The sequence below is a fragment of the Thermobia domestica genome, chromosome 18, assembly GCF_964235325.1.
Source record: "Thermobia domestica chromosome 18, izTheDome1.hap1.1, whole genome shotgun sequence".
NCBI classification, from domain to species: Eukaryota; Metazoa; Arthropoda; class Insecta; order Zygentoma; family Lepismatidae; genus Thermobia; species Thermobia domestica.
This window is the reverse complement of record NC_137471.1, coordinates 2573618-2586220: the sequence shown is the minus strand read 5'-3', so window position 1 is coordinate 2586220 and position 12603 is coordinate 2573618. Positions and strand designations below refer to the sequence as shown.

Sequence of the window (12603 nt, the reverse complement as noted above, 5' to 3'; positions counted from 1 at the left end):
CAAACTTGAGCACAGCGTTGTCGGCATGTGCCCTTCTCATTGTTTCCTCTTCACTCCAGCTTTACGAGGAACGCATTAAATGAATCACTTGCAATACATGGTGTCGAATGACCGGAATATCCTGGGAAAGTCAGGGAATTTGAAATTTCTAGAAACGTTACGGAATTCTCAGAATTTCTGCTACTAGTCAGGGAAATTTCAAGATTTCGAAAACATTGTGTCGTTCTGTAACAGTGTGGACATTTTATTTATCATAATTTTTCGTCATTCCTTCTCTGCAATATCAAACACGTTATTTCAGAAACACTTTTCTACTGCTCCTATAACTTGTCATTTGGAAGACAGTAGTTGACGCAATAATAAAAACAAAAATTTATGCGGAAAGAAAGTTCTGTTAACAATTTGTTCAACAGAGAAAGGAACACAAATATTGTAAAATATTTTACAAGACATTATTGAGTATGTACTTTTTATAATAGTGAATATGTATATTTTATAATAGTTGAGGTCATAATGAAAGGAAAATCTTTTTATTTGAATGAACAGAGGAAGGAACGTAGATATTGTAAAATTTTTAAAATAATTTGTTAATATTATTTTACTCGAGATATCTTCATATTTTGTTATTAAAATACTTACTAACATGTCCTCATTTTATTGTTCTAACAAACTAATATATGTTGCCAGTAAAACAGTATTAATTGATCGACTCCCTGGTGTGATAACCACAATATTTCATGTCACCCCCCCCCCCCAATCCCGATTACCAAATCGTGGCTAAACGAACAAATATTTGTTGCCAGTAAAAAGGTTTAGAATGATCGAACCCATGGTGTGACAACCATAGTATTTTATGTTGCGGACCCTCTTATTTCCAAATCCTGGCTACGTGCCTGTCTGTATCAATGAAATAGGAAGATTATTTTTCTGGGTTGTAGATATAGAATCATTTTTCTCTTTAAATCTTAAATTCCCCCCATCCCCACCCGTAAATCGATAGCTATTTTTATAAACTCTAACAATGAGAAAAGAAGACAATTCTTTTAATTTGTATTTTGTGAATTATTATTATTGTTTGGTTAAATCTTAATTTCCTTCCTGTAAATCTGCACCTATTTTTATCAACGTAGCCTCTATCCTTTAAGTCTAACTATTAGCAGCACATTATATAGGTTTTCATACACATATCAAACAATCTAAACATTGTCACAATATAATATTAAGATCAGCTTGACTTTCGAGTCACAATGCTACACGTATGATCATTGACTTCAAACAACGCGAGAAACTTATTATATTTCAAAATGTTATTCTTTATCCAATCGAGTATTGTTAGTAGCACACAATATAAGTCTTTGTTTCCGTATGAATAGAATTTAAATGCCTTAATTTCACACAGTACAGAATAAACAGTACTAAAAGTTTCGTACTGCCGCCATGTGATATGCCATCTATTTAAAAATAGCATAAAATTTTCTAATTCATAAATGAATGTGATGACAAAAGTGTGCAATTGTCTGAACGATGTAAATTCAGCATTCTACATATATTAACATCTATGGTTAATTGTTTTTCAAATAAAAATTGATAATTAAATATAAAGATAGGTAGTTAGCACATCTCACAAATACAAAATAAGATTGACTCACCAATAGAAATTAACAAAAAATAATTAGACAGGCGTATTACAATGTCAGCATAAAGCAACAAACAAACATGAACCAAATGTAACAGATAAATTTGGCCTATTATCATCTAATAACACTATTTGAGAGAAATAAATGCTTATTTTGGAAAATGCAAAGACAAAGTAGTGTTAAAATAATTTGTCCCCTGTATTGGTGTTAAGCAAGGTGACCAGACGTCCCGTTTTAGCCGGGACAGTCCCTTATTTTCAACCGTTGTTCCGGTTTTTTCTGATTCTCAAACGGGACGCCTAAATGTCCCGTTTTTAAGCAAACATGACTCAGGTGTCCCGTAATTATTATTCAAAATATAAATGGTCAATGCTAATTCTACACTCTTCCGTACCAACACTCGTTGGGAAGGTTCAGCCGTGAACTTCTGAATTTTCAAATGGGAATTGAATGTTCGTGGTTCAAGTGAGAATTGAGTGGGAATTTTGAGTTTTCAAGTAGTTAAAAATATTTTTGGATAGTACTTATGTTAGAAAATCTGTGTTATAGCTCTTACTTGTGTATTTTGTAAATTGAGAACACTGCTGAGTCCCAAAATGCAATCTGGAACTCAAATATTAAGCCCCCCCCCCCCCCGTCGCCGATTCGCATGCGTCCCGTTTTTGCAAGTAAAAATTCTGGTCACCTTGGTGTTCAGTGATATTATGAATAGTTCTCTATTTAAATAAGTACTTGAATTAGGCATTTACTTATTATTATTATTTTTTTTTAATCAAACTTTCAGGTAACTTTGCGAATGAGATGTGGCCACAAAACTCGGTTTATACGTGTTCATGGCAATGGACTATTACAATTCAAAGACCATTCGACAGCACTACGAGCGAAAGTTCCCCCACGCAACCAGGCAATAATTCCTACTATTCCGGTTGTTCTATCGGATTCTTTGATTACTATTAAACCACTTGTCGTCCATAGAGAAGTGGAAAGGATTGTTTTTGTGAAGAATGTTTCTTGTGACACATACAAGTTTATATGGAACAATGTTGTTATTAATGATGTAGTAAACATATGTGTTGTACCAGATTGTGGAGTCTTAAAACCAGGAGAAGTAACTGCTTGTAGGCTTACTATGAAAAGTCTTTCTTATCAATCAACCGTGAAGTGTAAAGTTGATTGCTATATTTTTAATGTGACAGCACATGATATCTACGAAACGAACAAACAGATTCTCAGATACATCAATCAGAGAAAGAACGTGGAATTCACCATCACAGAAGATGGATTTTATCAATCTGTAAGTATATAAATTCCTACTCTTTATATACAGCAGAGATGGATGTATTTAAATTCCATCTCTGCTCGTATTTTCAATTTTAATATAAATATCTGAGTTACCACAATTTATAATTATCAACATCGGTTAATAACATTAAAAGATGTAGTCAGTGTGTACAAAGTAGATCACCTGTGTTAATGATATATTTCCATATGTGTGTGTGTGTGTGTGTATGTATGTATGTATGTATATTGGTGGATCCAGGATAGGATCAAGAGAGGGGCTAAACCAGGGGTTTTCAAACTTTTTGCAGTTGAGGCTCCCCTCAACCACCAAAGTCTGAACGCGCCTCTCCTCTCAGAAATGTCATGTGTCCCTGAAAGAAAGACTATCACTATGATAAACTATGTTTCATTTATTAATCACTAATGGAAATATCTCACTAACACAGGTGATCTACTTTGTACATAATGACTACATCTTTTAATGTTATTAGCCGATGTTGATAACTATAAATTGTGGTAACTCAGATATTTATATTAAAATTGAAAATACGAGCAGAAATGGAATTTAAATAATAAAAAACTGGCACATTTAAATGTTGAGCAAAGTCAATGGGATATATATGAGCTGGTTTTGAGACACACAATTTATTAAATCTTTGCATATATTTTGAAATGGCAAGACATATCTCTTTCTGGAGATTTATTTTTGACCTATATTTGAATTTGATCACCGCCATGAGTGAAAATCCGGTTTCGCAGAAATCTGTAAGTAGACTGATAGTCAGACTTTCTGAGCTTGGTTTTGTATTGTGTAAAGTGACATAATTTAAGTAACAGAAGACTTAACTACTTCATACAAATATAACAATATAAATTTTATTATTCTTCTGATTAATAAAATCAAGTGTGTTGTTTAATATAAATTTGATAATGATATTGAGTATAATTAAAACTTTTTAAAACTCATTTAAATATAAAGGCAATAGCAACACTCTTTAGAAAACAAGGTATTTCATCAGACGTACAAATCATTGTAAACAACTTCTGGTAAAAGGGAAAGTGTTCTGCCACAATCATATAAAAAGCCTCACTCTTAACAACAACTTAAGATTCGACTACCAAGATCTTGAATAGGTTCTTCGAGGTTTTTCAAGAATGGCAGCACATTCTCCTGGCCAGTAAATTGTCCTTTCTCTCCTAACTGCTTATTGTTATGATGACATTAGCTATGCCAGATTGTTGGTAGGTCTTCCAACAACAGGCTTCACTAATACTACTGAGCATTCAAAATTATCATTTATGTAATTATCATGTTAACTAAACATTTGTTTTTGAGAATATAAATCTCATTTGGCTCCCGATTTATCATTATGTTTGTTTAAATATATCTGCTTATGCTAATGGCACATATATAGCTAATTAAGTATTCTCCATAACCGTGCCTGTAATAGCAAAGAAGCAAAATGTGACATTGTATATTATTTGTCTAATAAATCTGTTAACAGATCTCATCCCTTTCATTTCACATAATCAACAAATAATAACAAATATAATATTTTTAAGAGACGATACACAAGCGAGTAAACAGTAACAAAACGAATGGAAACTATTAATGTTAAAAACATTCTTCACAATGATGTATTTAATTCAGTAAAATTACATTAATATCTAATTTGTTAGAGGTTAACACTTGTTTTACCTAATAAAAATCTAATGCATAATGAGCCCATAATGTTTTGCATAATTCTTTTCGTTTTAGCTTGAAACTGTCTTCAAAATCAGTTACTCATATCTGAGATCCACCCTCTCTCTTTTCCTTCCCTTTCCATTCTTTGTATTCCCTCACATCGGTCCGTTATATATAAGTATGTATATGTACAAGTTTGGTAGAACAATGTAACAAATCACGAACATTTTAAACGAAATTGAGGAATGTTTTAATTTGAATGTACCACAGGGTCGATTTTACATTGCACGCACTCTAGTTATAGTGCTATTTCCCTTCGTTACACCATGAGGCATAACGATATGACTGCATACATAAATCCAAGCAGTTCGTATTAAGTTTAATCGTATCAAATTGTTAAAAAGAAAATGTGTTGCCATGCCCCTCTTTACACTTCGAAGGTAGCGCAGCAATTAGTAATTCTGATTCCTCGTACGCGAAATCCAACAATAAGGGTTGTGCTCAGTGGAGTCATTCAAATCATTAAACAACCCGTTCTATGATTATTATTTAAAAACTGGTTCTATGATTAGTATTTAACAACCGGCTCTATGATTAGCATTTAACAACCGACTCTATGATTAGTATTCAATAACCGGTTCTATGATTAGTCTAGTGTTAATTATATGGTAATAATTAATGTTAATTTTATTGTTATATAATTTATGTATTTATTCTTAGAATTATTTATCCAGTGGTAATAGTAATGAGGACTAGGAAAGTGACACCTTTAAGAACCAGTTCCGGGAACCGGAAAAACTTTAACAACCGATTCGAAGGACCAGCTGAAAAAACAGCACTGATTTTACTGTATTGTTAACACATTGAACATTAATTATCCGAACATTTGGAAAATAATTTGAATAATTGTGACAGAAGTGTACTTATATGTTAACATTGTTTATTTGCAGAAACCCATTGTTGATTATCGTGATTTTGGAGTAGTGAAGCCTCAGCCTACAATTATAAGTCTAATGCTGATTGGACTGATCATTGATGAGTTACATATAGATGTTAAAATGAAATGGAATGATCAGCTGAAATTTTTCCCACCTGATGAGCTCTACAAGAGAGATAAAACGCAGCCTGAGCCATTAAAGAAGAAGGGAAAACGCATTATAGGAGATATACTTGAGAAAATTATCTGGTAAGATCATAGGTATTAAAATATTTTAGTTAGAATGTTTCATTCGTAATACATAAGAGCTATACTATGCACTTTCCTCTTTCTTTCCAGAAAATTTATAAGAAAATTCAAAATTCTTCTGTATGTGATGTATTACCATATATCTGAGATATCATGGCTAAGAAATTTGGATTAGATTTTGCTTTTCGTTTTCGAAAAGAGCTACAATTTATACTAGTACTTATTTTCTAAACTAAAATCTAAGAAGAAAATTATTCATAAGTGTAGATAGTTATTTTAAACCTAATTTGACCAAATATCCGTAAAGTAAATATTTCTGATGATGTGATTAGTTCACACTATCAACACAAGAATTTTGAAATTTTTACACATCTCAAAAAGCTGAATTGCAAGAGTTACTAACAGTGGCGGTTTTAGTGGGTAGGCTGGGTAAAATTTTGAAAAATATATAAACACTAAAAGATACAGTAAAGATTAAATATATTTTCCACTATTTATATTAATGGTAGATAATTATTTAACAAATAGCGTCAACAACTACTGTAAAAGTAATTTTCTACTATCATTAATCAATCAAAAAATGAAATGAAATCTTTTAAGTTTTACGTCCCACGGTTATGTCGGTTAGGCTAAAGAAGACGGTGATGATGAGAGATGAGTGAAATGGTGGAATGAAGAAAGTGGGAGGAAACGGGAGAACCCCGAGAAAACCCACGAGCACGGTGTGTCCACAAAGTCCACACGGCGCGAACTGGGATCGAACCAGGGACCCCAAGCACCGAAAATTAATCAATCAAACGTGTATATGTATCCATAAACGAACAAGCGGACCTACCGAAAATTAAAACGCTAAAGCCCCCCCCCCCTGTTTACTATTATGTATGTGCTCGTATTAGCCAATATATTTTTTTAAAAAGTTAATATATGAAAACAATTTATTATCCGGTAACATATAAATTATAAACACATATTGAAACATAAGCAATATTTTTCTTACTTGTTATTTAAAAAATACCGTCACTTTGATTCTTGACTTCTATTATTATATTATTAAGTATTCTGCCTTTCGGCAGGTCCTGGGACTAAAGAGGGTCTTTTTTTATTTTAGATTTAGGCATGGAAATGTTTCTTCCATGTTTTTCGATCCTCAGCTTCCTCTTTTAACGTCCAATATTTTCTTCTGTTTTCTCAAATCATCGATCAGTTGTGTTCTTCTTCTTCCTATTCTTCGCTTTCCTTCCATCTTTCTTTCTATGGCCGTAGGAAGAAGACAATTTCTTCGCAAGATGTGTCCAATCCAATTGGGTCTTCCTAAGAAGGATGCTGTCTAGAAGTATCCTCTTCTTTCCTATCCGTTTTAAAATATCTTCGTTTGTTGCTCTTTCTGTCCGTTTTATCTTCTCCATCTTCCTCCAACACCACATTTCGAAGCTCTCCAAATATTTCCTCTCTAACTTCCGTAATGTCCAAGTCTCTGAACCATACAGTCCAATGCTCCATATATAGCACTTGACCAACTTCTTCTTAAGTCTAATATTGATCCTGCTAGTTAAGAGTGATCTTTTCTTGTTGAATGCTTCTTTCGCTGTGGCAATTCTTCACCTGATCTCTTTGGTGCAGTAAGCGTCTCTCGTCAAAATACTTCCCAGATACTTGAAATTATCGACCTCTTCAAGTTCTCTTTGTTCTACTCTGATCCGTAAGGGCGTGTTTCCACGGGATATTTTCATGACTTTCGACTTTTCAATGTCAATTTCCATTCCATACAGTTGTCCAGTGTCAACTATTTTGTCAATCATCTCTTGTAGTCCTCCTTCGGTTTTAGCTATTATAACCGTATCATCTGCATACCTGATCTTGTTAATGATCTGCCCTCCAATCTTGAAATCTCCAATTCCTATTAATGCTTCCTTCATTAAACATTCATCGTAAATGTTGAATAATTGTGGTGACATACTACATCCTTGTCTGATTCCTCTTCCGATCTTCACACTACTGGGTCACCTTCATTCAAGCGCAGCTTCACTCGTTGTCCTATGTACAAGCTTTGAATGAGTCGTCGGTCTCTCCAGTTGACTCCGATCTCTTTAAGTATTTTCGAACGTTTCGTCGAATTGACCCGGTCGAAAGCTTTTTGCCAGTCGATGAAGCACAAACATAGCTCTGTTCCTTCACATCAAGAACTCGTTCTGATATAATTCTCATAAACCCAATAGCATCTCGGGTGCCTTTTCCTTTCCGGAATCCAAATTGATCTACTTCTAACATCTCTTTTATCTTACTTTTCAGCCGCCTGTTCAATATGCGCGCAATTATCTTTCCAGTGTGTGAAATAAGATTAACGGTTCTGTGATCGCTGCACTTCTTTGCTTCCTTTTTCTTGGGTAATGCTATCATTGTAACATCAAGAAAATCCTTTGGCCATTCTCCACTCACTTGTTAATAAGTGAAGTCAGTATTTTCATTGCATTATCTCCTATTCCTTGAGCAAATCTACTGATAAGTCGTCGTCTCCAGTGGCCTTTCTCCTTCGCATGTCTTTGATTGCTAGTATTACTTTACTTTTCAATATACTGGGTCTTTTTTTTTCATTATCCACCTCTTCTTCTGCTTAGATTGCAATATCTTCGGGGCGGTTCTTCTGATCATACAGATCTTTTATGTACTCTTCCCAAACTCTAAGAATTCTTTGATGGGCAGTGACTATATGGCCTTGTTGATCTTAGATTCCAAATGTGCGTATGATTTTTTTAGAGTTTTCCTCCTAATTCTTGTGGTTGATACAATAGATCATATCTACCGCGCCGTTGAAATTCCATTATTTCTTCACATATTTGTTCCATGTACTTTTCTTTGGCATTGTCTGTCTCTCTTCTTAATTAATTGTTCAGCCTTCTGTATTTATTGATGTCCGTGCTTTTCGCATCTGCGTTCCTCCATCTTCTTAAGCATCGCTTCAGTTATCCGTGGTTTTCTCGGTGCTCTTTACATCCTGCCAATGTTATTGTGGAGTCTGTCAAGTAGAATCTGTTTAACTTTTCCCCAACTATTCTCTAAAATGTCAATGGTATCTCCCATTGCAGAGAATTTTTGTTCAATCTCTTTATTCACATCACTATCCATACTTCTTAGTCGCTCTAAGTTCCATTTTAGATTTCTCCTCCCATTTTTCTTGTCCTCCCCTTTATTATATGTATATATAAGAAAGTATTCATTACATACTAACAAAAACTACCTAGAGTTTGTGATAAGAATTTTAAATTAACTTGGAAGTATCTATGACTTTTTATTATCTTCAGCAAAGGAATCGTCGCTGGATTTTTTGTCAGTATTAAGCCATCTTGTGGTAGGAACTTCAATTTATTATATAATGTATTATGTGTTAATTTATTATCGTATTACATACTCAACGAACTTTAAAAATTCGTTACTGAATTCTCTCTGTCTGTCTGTTACTTGGGAAATTTTCCATTTTGAGCCTTCCATTCGATAGAGCATAAAAAATATCTGAGAAAGAGATAGAATTTTTTGCGTCACTCTTACCGTTACCGAAAAAGTTCCGATATTGGCCAAACAAGTTCTGATTTTGGGAGAGCCATATCTCGGGAACCGTAAGTCATAGAGAGATGATATTTTGCAATTTTTTTCAATTTTGCGTATGTGTCTTCGTAAAACAACATATCGTGAAACGTTTTAACAGGTTTCCTCCTTCGTATAAACCAAACGCTTTCTGCATTATCACTTCTATCTCCGTTGTGCTGTATATGTGATAGAGACTTCTAAACTTTGGATGTTTGTGATCCAAATTATAACATCCTTAGTTTGCAACACTGGATAATAAATGTGGTATTTTATGTTTTTATTTGACATGTTGATTTGAAATATGTACTAATCTGACGTAGTGTCATTTGACAAAACATAACTTTATATTGGGATGGCAGCACTGTTTACTAGGTGATGTTGCTTAATATGTAAAACGATGTCCCCCTCCTTATACTTGCTTCGTACAGTTTCGCTTTTCTCTCTTTTGGTTTCTCTGCTATCACGGATGATCAACATAAATTGTCCACCCTGTATATATATGAAATTTGCCGTAGACAACAAAGAGTTCTTTTTAAGTTTGTTCTGGCAATGCTCTTGGAGCATTCTCAACTGGTTATATATATCTCTATATATATTCTCTATCTAAAACATTTATAACATCTTTGGCAGAAAATCTTTTACATTATTCTAGGTTGACTTACTTTTATGTTAATCTCTAAGGACTAGCTCAGGAGAGTAATGCTCCCGGAAGTAGAAACGAGAAACACAGTTCTGATTGGTTGGCGTTATCCACTTCTTGCCACGTTGGCATTAAAATAGCAGAAATCAAACGCTTCCTGCTGTCGGTCTTCGTGGCTGAGTGGGCTAGCGCTATATGCTAGTAACAAAAGTCTCTTTTGGCGTGAGTTGAAACCCGGCCTGAGGATTTTTTTTTTTACATTTTTATAACACTTATTAAATTAAAATAATATGAAAATAATAATCAAAAAGTGATTTACTTACTTTTGTGCAGATTAGTAGTAGTAGTAGTATTCCCCTTGTACTCCATGATATAGGGCTCGTTTTGTTCCCCTTGTACTCTATGATATAAATTTAGTGACCAACTTAAAACAACTGGCTAGGATAGCGCGTAAAACAGCTGGCTAGAGTAGCGCGCGGAAAAACGTACTTCCGGGAGATATTACTCTCCCGAGCGGGTCGTAATCTCTACGGCTAAATTTTTGTGTTAAAAGAAGAGAAAAAATAATTAATATACCATAGGACAATTTTTCATAAAGATTAAGAAACCCAAGTAGTGAATTATAAAATTTCTAACAGATATTGTGATTAAATAGGGAAAAAATCAAATTCTTTAATTTTAAAAGAATGAATTTCATTATACGTCCTTGTTAAATAAATATTTATTTGTGTTATTCGGTAAAGGTGAAGCAAAACAAATGAAACTCAATGTCTTCTCTTGTACGCCCAACTGTTGCTTGTGTTTAGGACATCATTCTATATGGTACTTCAATTCTTACTGGAGCCATCATTAAGTTAGATATGACGCAAGTCAGAATGTATTTATATGTACGATTACATCAGTATATCACTTCAAAACCTGTAAATAGTCAAACTTATCTCCAGTTCACGTCTAATCATTTTGAATTTCATTTTTTCTTTTTTTTTCCCTGTTAATTTGGTTAACGCAATATTTGAATCAAGGATCTTATAAAATACACTATCTGCCCTTACAACAAAATCTTGAAGCCATACGTCACAGTTTCGCCACCCCTACTCTGCCCACTCCGCCCAATAGGATCGCAATGTTTTGAGCCAACAATCATGGCGGAAACGAAAGTAGCCAATCAGACGATGGCAGAAACGAGAGCAGCCAATCAGACGTGCCGATGATCGGTTGTTTTTTGGCTTCACCGATTTAATAGGATGAAGATACATATGGGCAAATCCTCTATTTTATAAGATCCTTGATTTGAATTGATTTGCTTTTCTTTTCTTCCAGGGACGTTGTCCACGATGAGTGTTTCAGACATATAGTTCAAGTACTAAGTAACGAACAGGATCCTTATTATTGCCAGTATGTGGTGAACGAAACAACGCGTGATCAAAAGGCCAATTGGTTGCTATGGAGACCTCCTAAAACATTAATTAGTACTTTATTTGAGGATATGATCTTTGAGATTCTGAAAAATATTGTTAATTTTTAGAGTAGTGTTGATAAATTCATTTCATGTTGCTATTATTAATGTTGGAAAGTTGTTTTAGAGTTAATTGAAATAAATAAATAAATAAATAAAAGTTGTGGAAAAAAGGGGGAAGAAAAAGTACATTTTTGCGTTTTAAATTTTAAGCAACAATGCAGTAGTTAAATTAGTTACGTTTCTGAATAAATAGATTCGTTTAACAATGGTGAATAGTAAGAACGGAATAATTTACTCTATAAATGAAATAGTCAACCAGACTCGAAGTGGTTACTGAACGCTCTTTCAACATAAACGCTAACAGATAGCGGGAAACGGTTTTCTGCAATCGATTAAGCGTTCCAAAGACATTTTATCCCATCCTTAACTCTCCACTAAAACCGGAAGTGATAGATATCCACTACAACTTCCGGTTTCAATACATATTGATCTACATAGAATAAAAGCAATAAGAGAAAGAGATAAACAGTTTTTTTAAAATCTATTTAGAGTTTTAAGAAAAGGTCCCATCTCTGTTAACCCTCTATTCAAACCGGAAACAGCAGAAATCAACCACTTCCGGTTCTAACGTTATCACTGTAGAGTAGAAAACGGTAATAGATAACTAGAAGCGGTTTTCTGCAATCAATTATGCGTTCCAAGAGTATATTCCCTGTCTACTCTAATCTCCTATTAAAACCGGAAGTAGTAGAAATCTACTACAACTTCCGGTTCCAATATTAGTGAAGAAAACATCATGCCATATAAAACAAACTCCTTTAGGCTGCGTACATGTGACACCATTACTTGTTTTCTCCAAGATAGCTTTAGTGTTATTGTTCTTGTATATTTATGATTAGACCTCGCAATGGCTTTGACCCTTTTCCGTTATCAGATTTGCTAACTATATTTCCGAATGTAGGCTGTAAAGTGTAAAATATCTGACGTAAGAAGTACTTCATAATTATATTATCTTGTTATTCCAAAAAACAGATCACAACAAGGAAAATGAAATCTTTCCGTTTAACGTCCCACGCAATTATGCCCTTTTAGGCTAAGGGAGACAGATAATTAATGGAAGTGAATAATGAT

At 33.9% G+C, this 12603-nt stretch overlaps 1 protein-coding gene across 1 annotated transcript in view; it reads left to right on the top strand.

Moving 5' to 3' along the window:
* Positions 1-11640, top strand: part of LOC145674871 (cilia- and flagella-associated protein 65-like) — an 84198-nt gene extending 72558 nt beyond the window's left edge. Inside the window, exons 15-17 of the mRNA XM_081745114.1 lie at positions 2422-2931; positions 5556-5791; positions 11334-11640. Coding sequence (XP_081601240.1) covers positions 2422-2931; positions 5556-5791; positions 11334-11538 — 951 coding nt within the window. The 3' untranslated portion in view covers positions 11539-11640. The remainder of the gene's footprint in view (positions 1-2421; positions 2932-5555; positions 5792-11333) is intronic.
* The last annotated feature ends 963 nt before the right edge of the window (positions 11641-12603 follow it).